We start from the raw sequence: 23,155 nt of genomic DNA, 5'->3' as shown, positions 1-23,155 counted from the left end.
TGAGGGCAACAGCCTAACAGTATGCTTACAATAAGACATTTATAGAACATAAGAAAACAGAAAGATTGAAAGTAAAAGTTTGGAAAAAGATAAACTGTACAAACACAAACCAGAAGAAAACTAGGATAGCTATATTAATAATAGACCAGCTAGAATTTCAGGCAGAAATTAACATTAAGAGATAAAGAGTTGGGCTTCCCTGGTGGCACAGTGGTTGAGAATCTGCCTGCCAAGGCAGGGGACACAGGTTCGAGCCCTGGTCCAGGAAGATCCCACATGCTGCAGAGCAAGGAAGCCCATGTGCCGCAACTACTGAGCCTGCGCTCTAGAGCTCGCGTGCCACAACTACTGAGCCTGCGTGCCACAACTACTGAAGCCCACGCGCCTAGAGCCCATGCTCCGCAACAAGAGAAGCCACCGCAGTGAGAAGCCCGTGCACCACAACGAAGAGTATCCCCCGCTCACCGCAACTAGAGAAAGCCCACATGCAGCAACGAAGACCCAACACAGCCATAAATAAAAACAAAAAATAAATAAAAAATTTTAAAAAAGAGATAAAGAGTTAATTCATAATGATAAAAGGTAAAATTCACCAGAAAAATATAATAATCCTAAATATTTATGCATCTAATAACATGACCTCAATATATAAAAAGAAAAAAATTTAGAGCACTTTGAAGAGAATTAGAAAAACCCTCAATTGTAGATTTGAATATACCTCTCTCTGTAATTTATAGAATAGGCAGGGAAAAAATATCGATGTTAATTCATTCTAAGATACAGATTTTTTCACATTTTAACAATTCTGAAAGGAAGTTTTGTTTTGTTTTTTAATCTGTTGGTTTCCTGGTATTGAGTCATAGTTTAATTGGCAGCATGTTAAAACCTTTTGATAGTAAGTAAAGTAACAGTGTGTTCTAGTTTGGATTGTATCCCTCAAAAATTCATATGTTAAAGTCCTAACCCTCAGTACCTCAGAACGTAACCTTATTTGGGAAAAGAGTCATTGCAGATGAAATTAATTAAGATGAGGTTATACTGGAGTAGGGTGGGCCCCTAACCCAATTAGACTTGTCCCTTTTAAAAAGGGGACTTTTGGACAGAGACAGGCAAACAGGGAGAACATCGTTTGAAGATGAAGGCAGGGTGATGTTTGTAGAAGCAAAGGAACACCAAAAATTACCAGCAAACCACCAGATGCTAGGGAAGAAGCATGGAACATATTCTTCCTCCAGCCCTCGGAAGGCACCAACCCTGCCAACACCTTGGTCTCATACTTCTAACCTCCAGAACTGTGAGACAATAAATCCAATTGTTTAAGCCACCTGGTTTGTGGTACTTTTGAAAGGCAACCCTAGCAAAAAAATACTGGGTGCATCTTAGTTTCAGTGAAAAACAATACATATAATGCTGCAACCAATAAAGTATAGAATATATATATATTTTTCAAGCATACATGGAACATCTACAAACATTAAATATATGCTGGGAAATAGAGCAATTTTCAATGAATTTTAAAGGACAGAAATAATACAAAGTATGACCTCTAATCATAATGCAGTTTTCTAGAACCCAAGATTTTTGGAAATAAGGATATATACTAATAAATAAACCATGGGTCAAAAAAGAAATAACAATGTAAATTATAAAATATTTAAAAACTAAATAATAAAAAATTACCTGTAAAAACTGATGGGAGGCAGTTAAACCAGTATGTGGAGAAAATTTTGTAGCCTTAAATGCATATATTGGAAAAGAAGAAAGTTTGAAAAGTAATGGGTTAAGCAACCAGCTCAGAAAGTTAAAAAAAGAATAGCAAAATAAACCCAAAGAATGTAGAAGGATGGAAAAATATAGAGAAGAGCAAAAATTAATGAAATAGGTGGTCCAGTGGGTAAGACTCCATACTCCCAATGCATGGGGCCCAGGATCGATCCCTGGTCGGGGAACTAGATCCCTTGTGCATGCCGCAACTAAGAGTCCGCATGCTGCAACTAAAGATCCCGTGTGCCACAACTAAAACCCGGTACAGACAAAATAAATAAATAATAAATATTTTTTAAAAATCTCACCACTAACTCATGAGGTTGTATACTATTATAAAAAAATTAATGAAATAAAAACCACAACAAATCATATATCTGATGAGGGATAGAGAATATATAGAAATATATATAGACTATATAGAAAACTCCTAAAACTCAACAACAATGAAACATACAACCCAATTCAAAAATGGGCAAAGGGCTTGAATTGACATTTCTCAAAAGAGGATAATACAGATGGCTAATAAGCACATGATAAGATGACTAGTTATTAGGGAAATGCAAAGTAAAACTACAGTGAGATACCACCTCACACCCATTAGGATGGCTACTATAAAACAAAAACAAAAACAAAAAAACAGAAAACAAGTGTTGGCAAAGATGTGGAGAAATTGTAACTCTGTGCACTGTTGGTGGGAATTTGAACTGGTACAGCTGCTATGGAAAAGAGTATGGTGGTGGTTTCTCAAAAAATAGAATTACCACTATGATCCAGCAATTCTACTTCTGGGTATATACCCAAAAGAATTGAAAACAGGGTCGTAAAGAGATACTTGTACACCTATGCTCATAGCAGCATTATTCACAATAGCTAAAACGTGGAAGCAACCCAAGTGTCCACTGATGGATGAATGGATATGCAAAATGTTGTATATACATACAATGGAATATTTTTCAGCCTTAAAAAGGAAGGAAATTCTGTAATATGCTACAGCATGGATGAAACTTGAGGATATTATGCTGTGAAATAAACCAGTCACAAGAAAAGACAAATACTGTATGATTGTATGAGGTACTTAGAGTAGTCAAACTCATAAAGACCTAAAGTATAATGGTGGTTGCCAGGGGCTGGGGGGAGAGGAAAATGGAGAGTTATTGTTTAATGAGTACAGAGTTTCAGTTTTACAAGATGAAAAGAGTTCTGGAGATGGGGGTAGTGATGGTTGTGCAGCAATGTGAATGTATTCAATACTGCTAAACTGTGCACTTAAAAATGATTAAGATGGTGAATTTTATGTTGTATATTTTACCACAATAAATTTAATTAATGAAATAAAAAATAAATACAACAAAGCATACAGGGAAACACAAACAAATATATGCTCTATGATTTCATGTATATAAAACTCCAAAACAGGCAACATTAAACTTTACTTTTTTTTGTTTTTTTTTTAAATCTTCTCCTTTTAACATTCACTTTTTTTAAAAAATTAATTAATTAATTAATTAATTTTTGGCTGTGTTCGGTCTTCGTTTCTGTGCGAGGGCTTTCTCTAGTTGTGGCAAGCGGGGGCCACTCTTCATCGCGGTGCGCGGGCCTTTCACTGTCGCGGCCTCTCTTGTTGCGGGGCACAGGCTCCAGATGCGCAGGCTTAGTAGTTGTAGCTCACGGGCTTAGTTGCTCCGCGGCATGTGGGATCTTCCCAGACCAGGGCTCGAACCCGCGTCCCCTGCTTTGGCAGGCAGATTCTCAACCACTGCGCCACCAGGGAAGCCCTAAACTTTACTTTTTAAGGATGGTTGCCTGGAAGGAAAATCTGTAATGCAAAGCAAGGAAGTAATTACCATAAAAGTCACCATAGCGGTTACCTGTATGGGAAGAAAGAAGTTGTGATTCGGCAGAAGGACATGTGGGATAATTCAGGGGTACTGATAATGTTCATTTCTTGACCTGAGCAGTGGCTACTATAATTTCTTAGAGTGAGCATTTATTTATTTAATGTTTTGTTTTGAAATAATTTTGCACTCACAGAAAAGTTGCAAAAATAGAACAAACAGTTCCCATGTGTTCTTCACCCAGTTTCTCCTATTGTTAGTATCTTGCATAACCACAGTACAATTATCAAAACGAATTAACATTGGTACGATAACATGAACTATACTACAGACTTTATTTGAATTTTACCACTTTGTCTATTAATGGCCTTTTTTCTGTTCCAGGATCCAATCCAGAATCCCACATTGCATTTAACTGTCATGTCTCCTTAGTCTCCTTTAATATGTGACAGTTCCTCAATCTTTCCAAAGTCTTTTAGAGCCTTTTTTGGTAAATATATTTTTTTTAATTTTATTTATTTTTTGGCTGTGTTGGGTCTTCCTTGTTGTGCGCAGGTTTTCTCTAGTTGCAGAGAGCGGGGGCTACCCTTCCACCATTTCTCATTGCGGTGGCTTCTCTTGTTGCGGAGCACGGGCTCTAGGCGCCTGGGCTTCAGTAGTTGTGGCGCATGGGCTCAGTAGTTGTGGCACGTAGGCTCAGTAGTTGTGGCGCACGGGCTTAGTTGCGCCACGGCATGTGGGATCTTCCCGGACCAGGGATCGAACCCGTGTCCCCTGCACTGGCAAGCAGATTCTTAACCACTGCGCCACCAGGGAAGTCCCCCTTGGTGAATGTTTTTATTTTTAATTAATTAATTAAAATTTATTTGATTGAAGTACGGTTGATTTACAGTGTTGCATTAGTTTCTGCTGTACAGGAGAGTGATTCAGTTTTTCATACTCTTTTCCGTTATGGTTTATCATAGGATATTGAATATAGTTCCCTGTGCTATACAGTAGGATCTTGTTGTTTATCCATGCTATATATAATAGTTTGCATCTGCTAACCCCAAACTCCCACTCCATCCTTCCCTCACCACCACGCCCCCCCCACCCACGGCAACCACAAGTCTGTTCAAGCCTTGGCAGTTTTGAAGAGTACTGGTCAATCATTTTGTACAATATCCCTCAATTTGGGTTTGTCTGATATTTCTTATGCTTAAAGGGAGGTTATGCATTTTGACATGAGTGCCTTCTCAGCACAACATATCAGGGATACACAATATCACTGTGTCTTATTACTGGTAACGTTAACCTTGATAACTTAGGTAAAAGGGTATGGGGTCTGCTGGGTTTCCCGCTGTAAAGTTATTATTTTTACCTATGTAATTAATAAACATCTTGAAGGAGATACTTTGAGACTGTGCAAGTATCCTGTTTCTCCTCAGATTTTCACCCACTAATTTTACCCTCCATGGTCGGGTCTTGCTCCAACAATTATGACTCTGGTGTTTTAATAGTGGTTTTCTATCTCCTGCATTTCTTCTACATGTGTTTGTTGCAGTTCTTCTGTAAGAAAGAGCTGTCCTTTCTCCCCCATTTTTATGTTAACTTTTATGCACTTTACTGGAATACACTTTTCAAGCACACCTGGGACATTTACAAAAATTAAATATATACTAGGAAATACATGAATCTCAATGAATTGTAGAGTTGCCCTGCCCAGATTCCCTTTATGGGGCCACACACCCATTCTCAGCTGCAGTGGGGTTGATTGCTAACAGCTAAACAGCCCCTTCACCGGAGAATTGCCCTCATTCAATAGGGAGGCTGCCTCACTGGAGAACCTAGGGCAGCCCGCAGTGATTGACTGATATGGGCTTACAAAAGGCCAACCCCTTGCCTCAAAAGTGCAACCAATTTTGTGTTGTAACTCACGCTTCAGAGTTCCTTGGAATCAGGTGGAGGCAGACTTCACTGTTAACTGTTAACAACCCTGCTTAGCTTTCTTCCCCTGCCCTATCCTGCTTCCCTCACTCCCTTTCCTTCTCCTGAGAGCATTCTCTCAATAAAATCCTCACACAAGAACCTCCATCTCAGCCTCAGCTTCTAGGGAACCTGCCCTAAGACAGGTTTCCTGATTTCTAAGATTCCTTCTGAATGATTAGTGTGTATGTGGGGAAGCGGGGGTGGGCTTGGGGAGGCTCTGGAGGGTAAGGGTTCCTCTTCTTTACTCAAGCTGAGGAAGGAAAAGTGAGATAGCAATATAAATTTGGGAGCTAGCCTTAAACTTTGTTGCCGGGAACAATCACGATCTTAAAAATGACTTCTGAGTTCCCTCTGGGAAGTTTTTATTCCAGTCTTTTTGTTTGCTACAAGCTCAAAAGCTTTGCTATACAGAGCTGAGGGTTACAAGGAAGGAAATGAGACAAGTCTGGAGTTGAAACCTGGAAAATTAGGCCTTGAAGCCTCCCTCATGAGTTACATCAAGACTCTTTCTCGGGCTTCCCTGGTGGCGCAGTGGTTAAGAATCCGCCTGCCAATGCAGGGGACACGGGTTCGAGCCCTGGTCCGGGAAGATCCCACATGCCACAGAGCAACTAAGCCTGTGTGCAACTACTGAGCCTGCGCTCTAGAGCCCGTGAGCCACAACTACTGAGCCCATGTGCCACAACTACTGAAGCCCACGTGCCACAACTACTGAAGCCCGCACGCCTAGAGCCCATGCTCCGCAACAAGAGAAGACACCGCAATGAGAAGCCTGGGCACCGCGACGAAGAGTAGCCCCTGCTAGCCGCAACTAAAGAAAGCCTGCGCGTAGCAACCGAAGCAGCCAAAAAAAGGGACTCTTTCTCTTCAGGTTGTTTTTCACCTTCTTGGGTTGCAGGCCGGAAGGGTTTCTAAAGCCTTCTCATACCTCTCAAGGTATGCTAGCCCCACATCTTAAGAGACAGAAATTCATATAAAATTAGAAAGGATGAGAAGATGTTCAGAGAGATAAAAGGGGGTGGGGAGGAAGAAAGTCAATACATCGACCAAAAAAATTAAGAAAGATAAAAACCTGGAATCATCAATCAGGCTCATACATGCCATCCACAAAAATAAAATTTGCTTTATTTACAAGCTGAAGGATTACACTCTCCGTTCTCCTGGCTTTTGTCCAGACCTTCCCTTGGAGTTCCCCCAGGAGCCTGTTGCCTCTCTCGCTTATTAATGGAACCTGTGACTCCATCCTCATTTTCATTTGGGTCTCTACTTTCTTTGGAGTCCGATGCCTTGTTTTCCTCCATTGATTTCTGCTTATCGTGGCAACACATACACAAGTATTGACGGAACTCGGTCATACTCCAGCGGGATGACTTGGTCTTGGAGGTGGGCGTGCTCAAGCTGCCTTCCAAGATGCTCAAGTGCTCCTTTTGCCTCTGTTGGCAGGTCTTGGAGTATGAGTGTCGCTTCCGTCTCACCCCAGGAGAGCGCTCTGCCTCGTCCTCCTCATCATCGTCATTCTCATCTGCCTCCCTCACCTTATTTCTCCTCATCCGCACGATGGCAACTTTATTCCGCTTCTGACTCTTGGCTCGATCAAGGCTGGGATCTTCTTCCTTGGGGAATCCGAGAGCAAGGAATGAAGCATGCTCTCCACTGACCCATCCCCTTACGCGTCTGATGGGGGGAAGTGAGGCAGAGAAGGACTGAGATCAGAGGGAAAGGTTAAGCCAAGCACTCACCTGAGAGTACAGAGTGGGCAGCACAGATAACAAAAGACTGCACTGCCCAGGGCAGACATGCACTTAAAATTACCAAAGAGGGGCTTCCCTGGTGGCGCAGTGGTTGGGAGTCCGCCTGCCAATTCAGGGGACGCGGGTTTGAGCCCTGGTCCGGGAAGATCCCACATGCCGCCGAGCAACTAAGCCCATGCGCCACAACTACTGAGCCTGCACTCTAGAGCCTGTGCTCCGCAACAAGAGAAGCCACATCAATGAGAAGCCCGCGCACCGCAACGAGGTGTAGCCCCCGCTCGCCACAACTAGAGAAAGCCCATGTGCAGCAACGAAGACCCAACGCAGCCAAAAATAAATAAATAAAATAAAATAAATTATTTTAAAAAAAATTACCAAAGAGAAGTTACTAATCAGTTTCAGCAAAGGATATGCAGGTGTATTCTGAATGCGTTAGAAGAGAGCTCATTATTTTTTTTTTTTTTTTAATTTTATTTATTTATTTATTTATCTGTGGCTGTGTTGGGTCTTCGTTTCTGTGCAAGGGCTTTCTCTAGTTGCAGCAAGTGGGGGCCACTCTTCATCGCGGTGCGCGGGCCTCTCACTATCGCGGCCTCTCTTGTTGCGGAGCACAGGCTCCAGATGCGCAGGCTCAGCAATTGCGGCTCATGGGCCTAGTCGCTCCACGCCATGTGGGATCTTCCCAGACCAGGGCTCGAACTCGTGTCCCCTGCATTGGCAGGCGGATTCTCAACCACTGTGCCACCAGGGAAGCCCCGAGAGCTCATTATTTTAAAAGGATCCTAATGCAAATACTTTGGTTAAATAAAGACTCATTTTAGAAGTCAGGTAATAACCCTCCAATTTATCTATTCTAGAAATCCTGGTTGTTCATATTTGGGGGTGATGGATATGTTTATTATCTTGATTGTGGTGATGGTTTCATGAGTATAAATATATGTCAAAACATCAAATTGTACACTTTAAATATGTACAGTTTACTGTGTGTCAGTCAGAGCTCAATAACAAAAAACACAGCTAGCATTTAAACCCTCCCCCACATAAACAAGCAAATAAGTTCACATATCATGTGTGCTTAACAGCATGTGAATGTTGAAAGGATACCTTGGAGGACTCATAAAAATGGGATAGCTAACTGGGAGGCAGCTGTGTGTGAGATCTTGAGTCAGACAAACTGAGCTCAAACTCTAGCATCTCTGCTTCCCACTTATGCGATCTTGGGAGAGTTACTTAACTTGTTCATGTCTCTGTTTCTTCATCTGAAAAGTGGGGACAATAATAGTATTGAGCTTACCTGGTTCTTATGAGGTTTAAACGAGATATAAATTCTTACAAGTGGCATGTAGTAAGTACTCAGTAGATGTAAGCTGTGACTACTATTACTGTTGGTATTTTTTTCCGGAAGGAGTAAATTTGAGCCATGTTTAGTAAAGATGTGAATTGGAAGGATGTAGAGAAGACATGGATGGTTGCCACAGGACATCTTAGGGGAGGTCAATGAGCTAAGATGCCGACATGGTGGTAGAGCAAGGGGTGAGAGACCCCAGAGGAGGGAGAAATACAAAGTAGGGTACTCACGCTGGTTAGGTCCTGGCTGCCTTGATAGCCTAGGTCATCAGTGAAGCTGTAGATGGATGTCAAGGATACATCAACGGTGTTAAAGGAGGGATTTTCTGCCCCTGAGGATTCCCAAACTTCTCTGGTCTCCTAAGGGGGAGAAGAAGGAGAGGTTAGTTAGAAGCAGGGCCCCTCACACCAGGCAGAACTTCAGGAGTCACCCTACCCTTGCTCCTGCCTGTGTCCCATCCTGCCCTGCTACTTCGAGATTTGAAGATAGAGACACATTATCTCTCTTCTTCATTATCATAAAGTTCTATGATCACTAATGCCATGAGACTCTGGTGTGTCCCCTGCCTCCCTAACCCCACACTCACAATTCTTTAGTCCCCATGTCCTCACAGAAGTGGTTGTCATAGCAACAGGAGGGTGGGGTCCCAGGCCCATGGGTTCAAGGAGGGCTCCTCTGTGGGTATGAGAGGGTGCACGTGCACACATACACACACACACACACACACAGCCCTCCTCCTTCACTTTCAGCAAGAGGAGGCTGGATCTGCTCATCCCCCTCCCCTGGCCCCCACCAGTGATCAGAATAAGAAGACTGGGCTTAAAAAGAGACACTGTGACCAAATTCTAAAAAATGGGACAAAACCCCAAAGGGCACCAAGACATGGCAGATGCAGATTCCAGAATCCACCTAGGAATCCACATGTGCTGGAGAGAAATTTGGCATGAAGCAGACAATAGTCCACAACCAACTTTGGGTGGCCAGGTCTGTCTGAGATCTTCAAGGGATCCAAAGACTTAGAAGGGACACTTCAGTGTCTGTTTCAAGAGCCTGAGCTCTGTCTGAGCCTTCTCTTCCCTTTCTCCTCCCGTCCTCTTAGTCTGGGGAGGTAGTAACCAAGGCTGTATCCTCCATGCATTTTTTTTCTCTCCACACTCTCCCTGGGAGAAACTCATTTCGTTGAATCGGCACTCATCAAAGGCAATGCTGCAATGTATGATCATTGATAGGATCCTAGATTTTTTTTTTTTAAAGTCTTAAAGGGCATTTTGGCAAAAATTGCATATGGATTCTATCTGAAAATAGTGTTTTATCAGTGTCAAACTTCCTGGGTGTGACAATGTTATTGGGGTTACGGAAGAGAATTCCTGTTCTTGGGAGATACGTGCTGACGTACACAGGGATGGAGTATCGCGATGTGCAACTGACTCTTGAATGGTTCCAAAAAATGTACAAGTGAATGTGTAGTGTGTGTGTGTGTGTGTGTGTGTGTGTGTGTGTGTCTGTGTACACACATATATTAATTTATATAGAGAGAGATAAAGTAAATGAACAAAAGGTTAGCAGCTGGTAAATCTAAGTGAAAGGCATACAGGTGTTAATTGAGCCAATCTTTCAAGTTTCTATAGGTTTCAAGTTTTTCAGAATAAAAAATTGCATGTGGGGGCATGCTAGACAATGTTCTCGGCTCTGTAACCTGGCCTTTTCCCACCTCTCCTCCATTTCCAGCCAAACCTAACTATTGCGTGGTCAGCTGCACTGCTTTTCTTTTCCCACCATCACTCAGTTCTGTTCAATAACTATCTATAGGGTAGCCACTCAACAAACTCAAGGTGTGTCCCTGCCCTCTAGATGCTCACCATCCAGCGAGGGAACAGACTTGGTGACAACTCACCTTACGAAAGCATGGTGGGTGCAGTAGCTGAGTGGGAGCAGAGAGCAGGAGCTCGCCAACACTGCCAGTCATGCCCTGGTGTCTGGAAGAATAAATGGGTGGGCACAGTTTATTATCTGAAAGAAAACAGACCCATTAGTAGTTGGTCATCAACACACATAGACTCCTGGCCTGAGAGGTGGGACATGTATGGATTCACTTTTCCCCCAATGTTGCCTTCTAGAGTCAGCCTGGAGCAGATACTTGGAAGTCCCTTTTTTCCTTTCTTTATTTACTTTCAGTCCTTCCACTGAGGCCCTACGTCTTTTTTTTTTTTTTAAGTGACATTTTATTTTATTTTATTTTTAAGTTTTTTTAAAATTAATTAATGAATTTATTTTGGCTGCATTGGGTCTTCGTTGCTGTGCATGGGCTTTCTCTAGTTGCGGCGAGCAGGGGCTACTCTTCCTTGAGGTGCGTGGGCTTCTCATTGCCGTGGCTTCTCTTGCTGCAAAGCATGGGCTCTAGGCACACAGGCTTCAGTAGTTGTGGCTCATGGGCTCAGTAGTTGTGGCGCATGGGCCTAGTTGCTCGGCGGCATGTGGGATCTTCCCGGACCGGGGATTGAACCCATGTCCCCTGCATTGGCAGGCGGATTCTTAACCACTGCGCCACCAGGGAAGTCCCAGGCCCTACTTCTTTCTGTTGCTTCTTTCTGTGGTAAAGTGGGGGGATTGCTATTACTGACTGCTTCCTGGGGGCCTCACAGTGAATCAAGCCATGTCTTCTTCAGAGTGTGGCATCTGCAAACCAACCAACCATCCAACAAGCCACTCTCTTGCTCATAGAGACCGTCTCTCAGAGCACAGGGATGATGTGCTCTTATGTTAAAATAGCTCCTCATTCCTAGAGATGAGGGTGCGGTTGGGGGGACAAAAATGCGAAGGGGCTAAGGGAGACACAGGAGTCCTTCATACCACACTCTCCTATTGGCTCTCTTTAGCCCTCCAAAGGAAGTGCGGCTTCCTTCCCCCTTAATGAGTTGGAAGACTGGGAGTAAGGGGGAGGGCAGGAAGGGGAGCACTCTGTGCTTTGTATGCCCAGAAGCATCCACCACAGGGAAGGTGTCTTCCCTGGGTTCAGGCAGTCAGTGGAATCAGTCGAGATCTGGGCATTTCCTGGGGACTCGCTGGGAGCTGTCCAATATGCTGTACCTTGGACCGTGAGTTCTCCCAGTGATGGGCAGAAGTGCTGTTTCAGAAGAAAAGCAGAGAAAAGGTCTGCTGAGTATCAAAACCCTGGCCTTTTGGAATTCAAAGCCAAAGGCCAGAGAGGTGTCAGGATATATAAGAGCTGTGCTGTCCGATCCACTAACCACGTGCGGCTATTCAAACTTAAGTTGAAATTAGTTAAAATTAAATAAAGCTAAAAATTTTAGTTCTTCAGTCTGACCACTCACATTTCAAGTGCTCAATAGCCACATGTGGCTGGTGGCTAATATACTGGACAGTGGAGCTATTATAGAACATTTCCATTTTCACCGAAAGTTCTATGGGACAGTGCCTCATTAGAAAGAAAGGCATGGCATTCTGTCTGTTTTGAGAGACAGGCAGAGATTTTGTCTGTTTTGTCCACGGCTCTTGCCCTACGGCCCAGAACATTGCCTGGCACTTTGGAGAATGATCAGTAAATTTTTGTTGAAGGAATACTAGAGACATGAGAGCCGGTTTTTCATCACTTCTATCCCCTCACCCAACTGATTTCATCTAGATAGAGTTCAACCAAACTGGGGAGAAAGAAAAGAAAGAGGAGAGAACAGGAGAGAGGGGATCTTAGTTATCTCTGGATAAATCCCTCAGAAGAGCTCTGAGGCTCCGCTGGCTCCGACTTGACATAGTTTGGGATTTGGAGGGGGTGGCAAAGGAAAAACCCAAATGGGTTGGTGAATCCAAGAGCAAGAGGAGTCTTGTGCCTGCTCCCAAAAATGCACATTGTGCCCAGGTAGGGGGTCTGGGACACTTTTCAGGATTTCTGCTCATCCCAGGTCCCAGCCTGGTTTGTGGAATTGAGGAGTGACTGAATAGCAAGGAAGAGGTGAAGGGCCTGAGAGAGCCCAACTGAGTTTCCTATGGCTCCAGAGAGGCATGGAAAGTAGAGGGAGGGAAAGGAAGTGGGAGAGAGAGGAGTACTGTGCCTGGGAAGACCTGGGATAAGGCTGAGGGGGATGCACCTGCACTCTGTGTGAACTCACAGCCCAAGAGCAGACAGGATCCAGATGTCTCAGTGGACACCAGAGAGGAAAAGTATTGATGACCAAGCACCGGAAGTCCCTGATCCCCTCCCCCACGTGCCTCTGGCACATCGGGAGCCGTCTAGAAAACTAGAGGCACCACTGGAGAAAAATGGCTGGGTAGTCCCTACGTTAACAGAGATTTAAGTCCTTACTATCTGATGGAAAAGGGGCTGGAAGCAGAATTGGGTTTGATTGTAGAAAAGTCAGGAAGTTAACATTTCTTGGACATCTAAGTTTGCATCCTGACATTTATACTCACTATTTCAGTGTTGTTTGATTTTTTAACAATGAGAATATAAGCATGTATTATTTATATAAACTAAAAATGATTTTTTGTATGATTCCACTTACATGGGGTATATAGAGTAGTCAAATTCACAGAGACAGAAAGTAGAATGGTAATTGCCAGGGGCTGGGGACAGGAGGAAGGGGAGTTAGTGTTTAATGGGTATGCAGTTTCAGTTTGGGAAGATGAAAAAGTTCTGGTGATGGACGGTAGTGATGGCTGCACAACAATGTGAATGTACATTTTAAATGGTTAAAATAGTAAATTTCATGTTATGTATATTTACCACAATTTAAAAAAATGAATGTAAAAGAGAAAAAATTATTGTTGCAAAGTTACTGTAACAGCTTTGATTCTGGATGTTTCTTGAAAACTGGCATGGTTCATATTCACTCCATTACCACTTCTAGCTAACGTAGGCCCATCTGAGGCCCCTAGATTTGGCAGCAAGGCCCTATTTCTGGGTGCTTACCTTTCTGGCAAGAAAGCAGCTTGCCACTTCCTTCTCAGCTTGGTCACACACTCTCTTGGTGGCCCTCTTGTTGCAGATCCCAAAAGAGAGGTCAGTGGGCAGCTTGCGCTCTGTCCTAAACACCAGGAAACAGGACATAAAACCAGTGACACCATCCTGGGGGCACAGTAAGCACCCTAGCTCTGCATGCCTCTGTTCCTGGCACACAGTTCTCTGCACATCTAACAAAGTTCTACTCAATCTCTTGGTTTGGGGTCCTCTTGAGGATGGCAGGAAGAAGTTGTATTCTTTTGGAAGCCTTTCAACAGAAACATTTCCCTTAGCAATTGACTCTCTCTCTCTCTCTCTCTCTCTCTCTCTTTGGCAGTGGAAGCGTGGAGTCCTAACAACTGGACCACCAGGGAATTCCCAGCAGTTGACTCTCAAAATCTCTCCTCTAGTCAGAATAGATTCCATTAGGGAGACTGTAGACAGAGACGATGAAAATTCCTCCAATCAGCAGGTGTTTCTTGAGCACCTCTGTGTGTTCAGCACCGCTGTAGGACCTTTGTATAAGTATATACTAGAGAAATATCATCTAATCATGAAAGTAGAGTTTCCAGATCAGAAACAATCAGAAAAAAAAAAATTACTAATCTGTGGTGCTGTAAAAGAGCAATGCAGTCTGGCAAAGCCAAGGAAGGCTTCCCAGAGGGGATGAGACTAGAGCGGGGCCCTGAAGGAGGGCTTGGACTTGGATAGGAAAGAGAGGCAACAGGGCATTTGAAGGAAGCCACACACAAAGGAAGTAGGAGCAGATTGAAGGTTGTGTGTAGAGAATTTGTTATGATTCATTCCTGGAGTACGTCCTGTGTGCTCAGGCATGACACTAAGCAATGGAAAACAGACCACCTGTCCTCAAAGAGCTCTACTCTGGGAGGTGGTGAATGGGGGGTGATACTAAAACAAATACAGGTGATGTGTATTAGTCCACAAGAATGTTAAGCCCCCAGAAAGTAGAAACCTTATCTGTCCTGTTCATCACTGTATCCTCAGTACCTAGAACAGTACTAGGCACAAATTAGGTGCCCAATAAGTGCATATTGAATGAAGGAATGCTACAATGCAGAGATAGGATAATAGCAATATTGATAGTTACCATTTATTGAACACACAAATGTGCCAGACATACGCTAAGAGTTTTACACACATTATCCTATTTGATCATCCAGCATTTTGAGAGTACTATAATAATCTCATTTCACAGATTTGGGAACCAAAGCTTATTGAAGTCACACTTGGACTTCCCTCGTGGTCCAGTGCACACTCCCAATGCAGGGGGCCTGGGTTCCATCCCTGTCAGGGAACTAGATCCCTCAGGCCGAAACGAAGATCCCGCCTGCTGCATCTAAGACCCAGCGCAGTCAAATAAATAAATAAATAAATAAATAATTTTTTTTTTTTTTAAGAAGTAACACTTGCCTTAAGGTTACCTAAACAGCAAGTGACCGAAGGGAGATTTGAATTCATGACTGCCTAACTTCACAGTCCATCCTCTGAACATAGAGTCTACTGTTCAAAATGCTGTTTAGGGAAGCTGTTTCTGGTAGCTGATTGAAATGCGCAGGGAAAGGCCCAAGAAAGCGAGACTATCGCAATGAAAAACAGCAACAGCAACGTGTATGAACTAAAGCGGTTACAGTGGGAATGGAGAAGAAAGGATCTACTCTTGCGGGCCCTTAAAGGGCTTCTAAAGAAAGTTCAGGGCTTGGTGACTTATTGGATATAAGGGATGACTAAATTTCTCGCCTGGGAATACGAAGAATAGCCCCGAGAGAAATAGCTTTTCTCTAATTCCTAGTTCGACACTACACTTTAGATAGATAACCCTAATCTCTAGGTTTGCCAGTTCCGCAAAGCACTTTATCAGGTGCTGGTCATCTACAGTAACGGCAAGCCAGCTTGAAAAGTCACTCTAGACTGCAGAATAATAAAAGCGTGAAAGAAAGAACAGGAAAGAAAGAAAGAAGAACGTGGAGGATACACAAACAAGCCTGTTCCAGGAGCTGTCGCATCCCGGAGGCGGGCGGGTACTACAAAGGGAAAGGTGGGGCTTGTCTATGAACTACAACTCCCAGAAGGCATCGGGAAGAGCACCAAAGTTTCCGGCCAGAGCTTACTTCCGGTCTTTTGGGTGCTGACGCGCTCTTCCGGTTTTGGCGGCCCCCCGAAAGGCTTTGAGGGTGAGCACGGTGAGTCCCGAGGCACTGGGGGTGCCAGCGGGAGCTGGGGAGTCTCACGTCCGCACAACACTCAGCGGCTGAGTGTTAGCTCGGGGAGGGCGGGGAGGAGAGAGGGCAAGCCGGCGGGAGGACGTGTAATCTTGGCAAGAGGAGGGGAGGGGGCAGAGCGGACTGAGCTCTCGGAGGGCCCCAGAAAGGGATGTGGAGGGCGAGGACGAATGGGATCCCGTGGGAAGGATGGAGGATGGGATACAGGGGCGTGGGGGAGGACCCTGCGAGCGCGGCGTGGGGTCACAGGGAAGCTGGTGGAGAAGGAGCAGCGGGAAGGCAGCAGCCGTGGGGGACTCCTGCGTGAAGGAAAGCTAGAGGCTGCTGCAGGTCCGAGATCAGCCGAAATCCGGCGGCCCAAGGCGTCTGGCCACATGCAGTCCTCTCAGAAGATCCCGCCAGTTGGGGAGCACCCAGGGCCCTGGTGGCTTAGAGACTGCTCTGTAGAAGGGGCTGCTGCTTTGATAAGCTCAAAAGAGTTTTGATAGACTTTTTAAGAAAGGGCTGTCAGGAAGCTTTTGCTGGTTTTACGTGCTTGGGTTGACTGCTCGCTTTGCTTTTTTCTCCAAAGATGAGGCTGCTGGCATTCCTGGCGTTGGCTCTATTTGCTGTCACTCAAGCAGAGGAAGGAGCCAGGCTTTTGGCCTCCAAATCACTGCTGAACAGATATGCCGTGGAGGGGCGAGACCTGACCTTACAGTACAACATCTACAATGTTGGCTCAAGGTAAGGAGACCCTGGAGCTATAGGTTGGGCCCTTTTCAGGCTTCTTAGATTTCCCAGCTGGGAACAGGGACCAGCAGTGATTTATCTTTGGGAGATTTCCAGCAACAGATATCGTGAGTGAATGAATATACTGCTGGATCTACTTCTGGAAGAGGAGGACATTCTTACCTAAGCTACAGGAAACCATCTTCCACTTTTTGAGCTGGAAGAGTTTCAGAGTGGGGAAGAAGCAAGAATTGTGGTGAAACAGGGAGAGGAAGATGAGAAGGCAGAAGATGTATGATCCTTCGTTACCTCAGGGGTTTAGTTTCAGCTTCCTTTCTTTCATTAGCATTTTTGTTGTCTTTTTTTCACTTTATCCCCTTTAATGTTCTTTTCCACATGCATCTTGCTCCTCTTCTCCTCCTTACACCCACCCACCCACCCACACACACACACACACGTGAGAAGAAATTGGGGCAAAAATGGATTCAGGCCCATTCTTTCCTAGATATTTGAGTATTTTGGTGCCCAGAATCCAGGCCTTGGCTGGGATTCTTCAGTGCAACAAACCCAAATAACTGTGTGACTCATATCTGTCTTTTGTAGGTCTGATTTTTTAGGACAGGCAGGCAGGTTTGATTGCTGATTGCTTTAAGTTTATATCCATTACTAACCTTTCTTTGTTTCCTCCCTTTTCTAGTGCTGCATTGGATGTGGAATTATCTGATGATTCCTTCCCTCCAGAAGACTTTGGCATTGTCTCTGGAATGCTCAATGTCAAATGGGACCGAATTGCTCCGTATCCTCTTGACACTGGGTGATGAAGGCTGGTGGTGGTGGGTGGGAGGGGGGGAATGTTGAAGCAAAACAGCAGGGTCATCCTTGTCGCCGCTCTGGATAAGATGGGGCAAGAGAGACTGGTGAGAATTGTGTGAGCATGATTTAGGGTGGGCCTGAGGAAGGAGGTTCCTGAAGTTCAGGTCATAAAGTTCTAAAACGTTCTGTTTTGGGAGAATGTAGACAGATGTTTGTGGCTGGGCGAGGATGTTTAAGGTGCTTTTAAAAGAAATTCAGGGGCTTCCCTGGTGGCGCAGTGGTTGAGAATCTGCCTGCTAATGCAGGGGACACGGGTTCGAGCCCTGGTCTGGGAAGATCCCACATGCCACGGAGCAGCTGGGCCCGTGAGCCACAACTACTGAGCCTGCGCGTCTGGAGCCTGTGCCCCGCAACGGGAGGGGCCGCGATAGTGAAAGGCCCGCGCACCGCGATGAAGAGCGGTCCCCGCACCGCGATGAAGAGTGGCCCCCGCTTGCCGCAACTAGAGAAAGCCCTCGCACGAACCGAAGACCCAATACAGCCAAAAAATAAATAAATAAATAAATAAAATAAAAGTAGCTATAAAAGAAATTCAGTGGGATGCTAGTGTGGAGGACCTGGGTGACTTTTTTTTTTTTTTTGGCTGCGTCGGGTCTTAGTTGCGGCACAAGGGATCTTCGTTGTGGTGCGTGGGCTTCTCTCTAGTTGTGGCATGTGGGTTTTCTCTTCTCTAGCTGTAGCGCACAGGGTCCAGGGCGCTTGGGCTCTGTAGTTAGTGGCACGTGGGCTCTAGTTGAGGCGCATGAGTTCAGTAGTTGTGGCACGCGGGCTTAGTTGCCCCGCGGCACGTGGCATCTTAGTTCCCTGACCAGGGATCGAACCTGCGTCCCCTGCATCGTAAGGTGGATTCTTTACCACGGGACCACCAGGGAAGTCCCCTGGGTGACCTTTTAAAGACTCTTCTTACTCAATAAATCCCTTATTCGGATCTACTCGTTATTTCCTGAGTGTTGTGAATTAGATTATTTTTTTCCCTGTGATTTAAAGTATATTTAGATTTTCTGGCAAGGGTAAGTGTTCTCTTTGGTTTTTTGGGGGGGTTTTGATTTATATTTTCAAGAACTTCCTGCAGTTTTAGGCAGCGAAAGATTTTCTGTGACCTTAAGTGACTAATTTTTCATCCATAACCTATATTGCTTTAAAAGTTTAATTTAAACACCTCAATACTGAGTATGTTATAGACCCCTTAAGACTTGGCTAGAAAGACATCATATTATACCACACACTTCAGGCTTAGAAAAAAAGCCCGTGTTTATTATTTTCGCAGTATATTGCAGATGCGGAATCATTACATGTGTTGGCAACTCTTTTTGTGAATGGTGCGTTTAGTCCCTGAGTTGAAAGTTTGTTAACAACTGTAGCTTCATCTTTTTCCCTCCTTAACTCTTGGGTCAGTGCTAGCAACGTCTCCCACACCGTGGTCCTGCGCCCTCTCAAGGCTGGTTATTTCAACTTCACCTCAGCAACTATTACTTACCTGGCCCAGGAGGATGGGCCCGTTGTGGTGAGTTACCCAAACCCTTAGTTGGATGGGGCTCAGCTCTGCCTTCCTTTGAAAACTCTTGCAGAAAATCTCCAGAGCAGGTGCTAAATTCTGAGGAAGATAAGAAGGACCAAAAACTTGAGATATCGTCATAGGAAGGAAGTATGTTTCAAATTATAAAGTCTCAGAATCAAGCAATTGAAATGAATGGGAGGGGAGTACTGTAGCATTCCCTTCCGCTTCACTTTTAATCTGTACAGTGTCATGTGCTGCCCAGTTTATTGCCATCATTGTCCTTCCCATCCGTCTTCTGTGCCGCCATCAGATGATTCCTGGTCTCTGCTGTGTCTGTGTCTTTCCCTTGCTTAGAATGCCCCTGCTTCTTGCAGCAAGGCTGAGTTTCCTGCCTCTTCTCGCTTACCCTCCAGCAGTCTCACTGTGTTCTGCCTCTCCCTCTCTCTACTCTCGAAGACCTTCTGTCCTAATTAGACCAAGCTCCTTCCTGTGGCACCTCCCCCGCCCTCAGTGCTCGTTCTTTCCACTTTGCCTTTGGTCTCTGCTTGAAGCACTCTCTGTAGTCTCTCTCCTCCACTTCATTATCCGAAGCCTTCTCAAGACCTAGCTCTGAGCTGCGTCTCCTTGATTCTGTCTTCTGCTTTTACAATTCATATCGCTCTTTCCTACTCATTCTTTCACTAAACAGTGACTGACTGCATCTAAACTTCTATAGCTCTTATAGTCTATGCCACTTGAACGTTTAATTATTGACCATCTTTATTAGTTCTCTTTCCTGTATCTAGGTCTTTCCCTCACTCCCACCTCCCAGTTTAATTATAAACTCCTTGAAGCACGGAACTTTGTCTTAGATTTCTTTCTGTTTCCCATATAAAATAGAAACCCAGCGATAACCAGTCTCTTGACTGACTGATGTAAAGGTCAGCAGACATTTATTGAGCCCCTGCAAGGTGCTAGACTCTAGGGAATACCAAGCAGATTAAGACACTGTCCTAGCCCTCAAAAAGCTTAGGTCATGAATTTATAAATACAGATGGGCTTTAGGCTACTTAGTGAGTGCACAGTAAGGAAGGGACTTAACAGAGTCAACCATAGAACTAAAAGAAATCCAAGAGTCTTGAACATTCAGTGCACTCTCTGAGTTATCTTTTTTTAATAAACCATGTGGAACCATATTCTTGTAATCCTGGTTATGTTTTCATATCTTCTATCATGTGTGCTTTTAGAACCACCTCTAAGACTCTTTGGTTCCACCTGGTCCTTGATGGGTTAAAAGACACAAAATTAAAGGCCCAGCCGCCACTTTAGAACAAAGTTGTTTGCAGTGTGCTTCAAACTCTTGGCCTCCTCTCCAAGACAAAGGAATGTGGGGCAGACTCAGCCCCTCCACTAGTAATGTACATTTGGGTAGGGCTTTATACTTTCCAGAATCCTTCTCATTAGTTCACTTGAGCCTCATGTCAACTTGTGAGGTATAGAAGAGTGTTTCCACTTGAGGAATGGGGAAATGATTGCCAAGGGCAGAGGGGCCAGTGGTGGTGAGCAACTCTTTCCAGAGTCTGAGGCTAAGACAGAAGGATTTGGCTTTAATTTCAGCTGCATACCCATCCTACCTTTTTTTAGTAAATGCTCATCATGTGTCTCCTGGCTCCTAATTTACTTATCTTTACAACACACTAAGAATCATCCAACTCTCTCTAGTTCAAAAACTTTTCCTCATCTTGTTGTTTTCTTGGGCCTTTGGGAACTAAGACACTATTGCTTAGAACTGGGTTGGTTGGAACTGCCCTTTCCCAGATGAGAAAGAGCTGGAGACTTGCCTTAATGCCTTTCTTTTCTGCTTTTCAGATTGGCTTTACCAGTGCACCTGGACAGGGAGGAATCCTGGCTCAGAGGGAGTTTGATAGAAGATTCTCCCCACATTTTGTAAGCTTTACCGTCTTCTTGTCATTTCCCTGGGAGTAGAACATGCTTTTGGTTCTGGGACCTTTGGGCTTCCTTAGAAGATATGTTTAGTTGGTTGGTTCTTGTCATATCTGTTTTTTGATGTCTGATACACACAGCCATCAAATATCCTGATTTAACCATGGTTAGAGATTTTTGGCAATGAGATCAAAATTGCCAGAACCAAAAAAAGCTGCCCTTTTTCTCTGCTCAGCCTTGAGTAGAGCTCCGTCTTGGAGTCCTGGGTCTAATTTGAGGATTAAAAGTATATCTGCTTAGATTAAAAGGGTCACAGAGCATCGGGAAGGTTAAATGGGAACTTTGTTGTAGTCTAGTCTAGGGGAGAATTCTTTGAAGATTTGCCTAAAGTACTGAATGAGGAGATTCATTTATTCATTCATTCGGGGAATAATTATGAGGTTCCTAATTACGTGCTCAGTTCTGTGCTTTGCTTTGAGAAAACAACGCAAGACACAGTCCCTTCCATTAAAGATCTTACGGGCTCATAGAGGCTTCAGCACAAGTCAGTGGGGGAAGAGGGCTGTGATAGAGATCATACACAAGGCTCTGGAGAAGATGCAACAGAAGCACCTAACCTGGTCTTTGAGAGTCGGGGAGGAATTTTCTGGAGGAGGGAGGTTTAACTTATTAAAGAGGAGGTAAGGAAGGGGAGGCACCCTAGGAAGAGGGAGTAGCTCAGAAGTGAGAAAAAGCGTGGTACAATCCAGGAATGGCAGGTAGTTTAGTGAGACCAGAGAGCAGAATGTGAGACAGAGGAATGGAAGAGAGAGCTCTAGGTGGGGGCAGGGGTTAGGTCGCAGGAGGCTTGACTGTTAGGGCAAGACCTGGGCATCTCCCTCCTCAAAGATTGTTTGGAAGAGAGAAGCTTCTCTTCCAGATTGGGTTGGGTCAGGTGAGACCTTTGGTTTCATAGCTCAAAAGATACAGATTGGTCTTTAGCAAGCCATTCTGTGTCCAGAGTAGCCAGAGAGGAACCTTCCTGCCAAGGTTCTGCTTAAAATTTGGGCTGGACTGCTCCTTTCTCATTGGACCCCTTCCTTCCTGGTCCCCTCCTGTGCCCTAATCGAGACTTCTAAGCAAGGCCTTTGTCTTCCACAGCTGGACTGGGCAGCCTTCGGGGTCATGACCCTCCCTTCCATCGGCATCCCCCTGCTGTTGTGGTACTCCAGCAAGAGGAAATATGACACCCCCAAAACCAAGAAGAACTGAGTGGGGCTTCCACAGCCCTCCCTTCACAAGAAATCCAGGTGCTTTCCAGACTCCAAAGGGTATCTCAAATGCAACCTCTTCTCCCTCAGCCCTTGGCCACCTTCTCCTTGATCCTGCCCTGCTCTCAACCAGAGCGAAGGACCAGACCTGGGAGTCTGTGAGAGCATCCTTGGTTCCATCTTGAAGCCATACAAACAGGAAAGCCTTTGGCAATCGCCTTGAGCCTAGGGGCCCTGTGGTGCACCACCGAGGTGCCGTGGGGTGCGTTTCTGGCGATGTGAACTCTCTCGGGTCCAGGAGGGGGCGCTTCGGAGACTGCCTGACACCACTCCGTCCCCCACCCTCCCCTCTCAGAAGAGGGTGGAAGGTAAGATGAAAGCTATGGGACTCTTGGAGGCTACCCAGTCTCTGTGCTGGCTTAGGGAAGCTCTTACCAAATGGGGTTTTCTAATAAAAACAAATGCCACCCGGACTTGTCTGTTTTCCCATCACCTGGATGAGCTCAGGTTGCTGTTGGTACTCAGGCCCTGACTGCCCAGGCTCCTGGGCAGGTGAGCTGAATTCCTGCCTCCTTGCTCTAGGGACTGTGGGTTCTGTTCCCACAGAGATATCCCACCCCCCGCACCCTCTCTTTTGAGCACCTTTGCTTCCGTCCCTTATTTCCCTCTGTTCTCACCAGTCACCATATATTCCCCTAAACCTTCCTTGCCTGTGAGCCCCTCTCCACAGTAGAGGAGAGAATGGGGAAAAGTGGTCTGCAATTGTTCTCATGCCCTGGGAGACCTTCTAGGGGTGATTTATTCATTGACTGTTCTTGAGGAACTATCTCTTATGCCTGATTCTAGCCCTTCCTCCGTTTAAGAGCTAGCTTTTCTTGAGCTTGAACTTATTATTATTTTGGCCACATTGCGGGGTATGCAGGATCCCAGTTCCCCGACCAGGGATTGAACCTGTGTCCCCTTCAGTGGAAGCGTGGAGTCTTAACTACTGGACTGCCAGGGAAGTCCCATCTTGAACTTATTTTTAATGCCTCTGC

At 45.0% G+C, this 23,155-nt stretch overlaps 2 protein-coding genes across 4 annotated transcripts; one reads left to right on the top strand and one right to left on the bottom strand.

Annotated features, from left to right (window-relative positions):
• Window positions 1-6,674: 6,674 nt before the first annotated feature.
• Window positions 6,675-15,634, bottom strand: LOC132371909 (uncharacterized). Of its 2 annotated transcripts, XM_059933687.1 has the most exons (5): window positions 15,617-15,634; window positions 13,594-13,708; window positions 10,564-10,645; window positions 8,900-9,028; window positions 6,675-7,183 (listed from the first exon to the last, which is right to left on the bottom strand). In XM_059933687.1, the coding sequence occupies exons 3-5, from the start codon at window positions 10,633-10,635 to the stop codon at window positions 6,695-6,697; spliced, it is 690 nt and encodes a 229-aa protein (XP_059789670.1). In that variant the 5' UTR covers window positions 10,636-10,645; window positions 13,594-13,708; window positions 15,617-15,634; the 3' UTR covers window positions 6,675-6,694. The 2 variants fall into 2 exon arrangements, with proteins under 2 accessions (XP_059789670.1, XP_059789661.1); XM_059933678.1 differs by lacking the exon at window positions 15,617-15,634 and having other exon boundaries at window positions 13,594-13,938.
• Window positions 15,635-15,729: 95 nt separating this feature from the next.
• SSR2 (signal sequence receptor subunit 2) lies at window positions 15,730-22,591 on the top strand. Of its 2 annotated transcripts, none has more exons than XM_059933703.1 (6): window positions 15,730-15,824; window positions 16,435-16,589; window positions 17,272-17,370; window positions 18,843-18,951; window positions 20,794-20,871; window positions 22,009-22,591. In XM_059933703.1, the coding sequence occupies exons 2-6, from the start codon at window positions 16,435-16,437 to the stop codon at window positions 22,117-22,119; spliced, it is 552 nt and encodes a 183-aa protein (XP_059789686.1). In that variant the 5' UTR covers window positions 15,730-15,824; the 3' UTR covers window positions 22,120-22,591. The 2 variants fall into 2 exon arrangements, with proteins under 2 accessions (XP_059789686.1, XP_059789694.1); XM_059933711.1 differs by having other exon boundaries at window positions 15,733-15,815.
• Window positions 22,592-23,155: the final 564 nt, after the last annotated feature.

This window comes from Balaenoptera ricei, chromosome 1, assembly GCF_028023285.1.
Source record: "Balaenoptera ricei isolate mBalRic1 chromosome 1, mBalRic1.hap2, whole genome shotgun sequence".
Classification (NCBI taxonomy): domain Eukaryota; kingdom Metazoa; phylum Chordata; class Mammalia; order Artiodactyla; family Balaenopteridae; genus Balaenoptera; species Balaenoptera ricei.
Note: the sequence above shows the minus strand (reverse complement) of the source record. Positions and strands in the feature narration are given on the sequence as shown.

Excerpts from the sequence above, each read along its gene's own strand:
- LOC132371909 (XM_059933678.1), bottom strand. The coding sequence starts at position 13,748 with ATGGTGTCACTGGTTTTATGTCCTGTTTCCTGGTGTTTAGGACAGAGC. Across the intron at positions 10,646-13,593 it reads GCTGCTTTCTTGCCAGAAAG|ACACCAGGGCATGACTGGCA; the intron begins GTAAGCACCCAG and ends TTATTCTTCCAG. Across the intron at positions 7,184-8,899 it reads GCAGCCAGGACCTAACCAGC|GAAGAAGATCCCAGCCTTGA; the intron begins GTGAGTACCCTA and ends GGATTCCCCAAG.
- SSR2 (XM_059933703.1), top strand. The coding sequence starts at position 16,435 with ATGAGGCTGCTGGCATTCCTGGCGTTGGCTCTATTTGCTGTCACTCAA. Across the intron at positions 17,371-18,842 it reads AAATGGGACCGAATTGCTCC|TGCTAGCAACGTCTCCCACA; the intron begins GTATCCTCTTGA and ends CTCTTGGGTCAG. Across the intron at positions 20,872-22,008 it reads GAAGATTCTCCCCACATTTT|CTGGACTGGGCAGCCTTCGG; the intron begins GTAAGCTTTACC and ends TGTCTTCCACAG.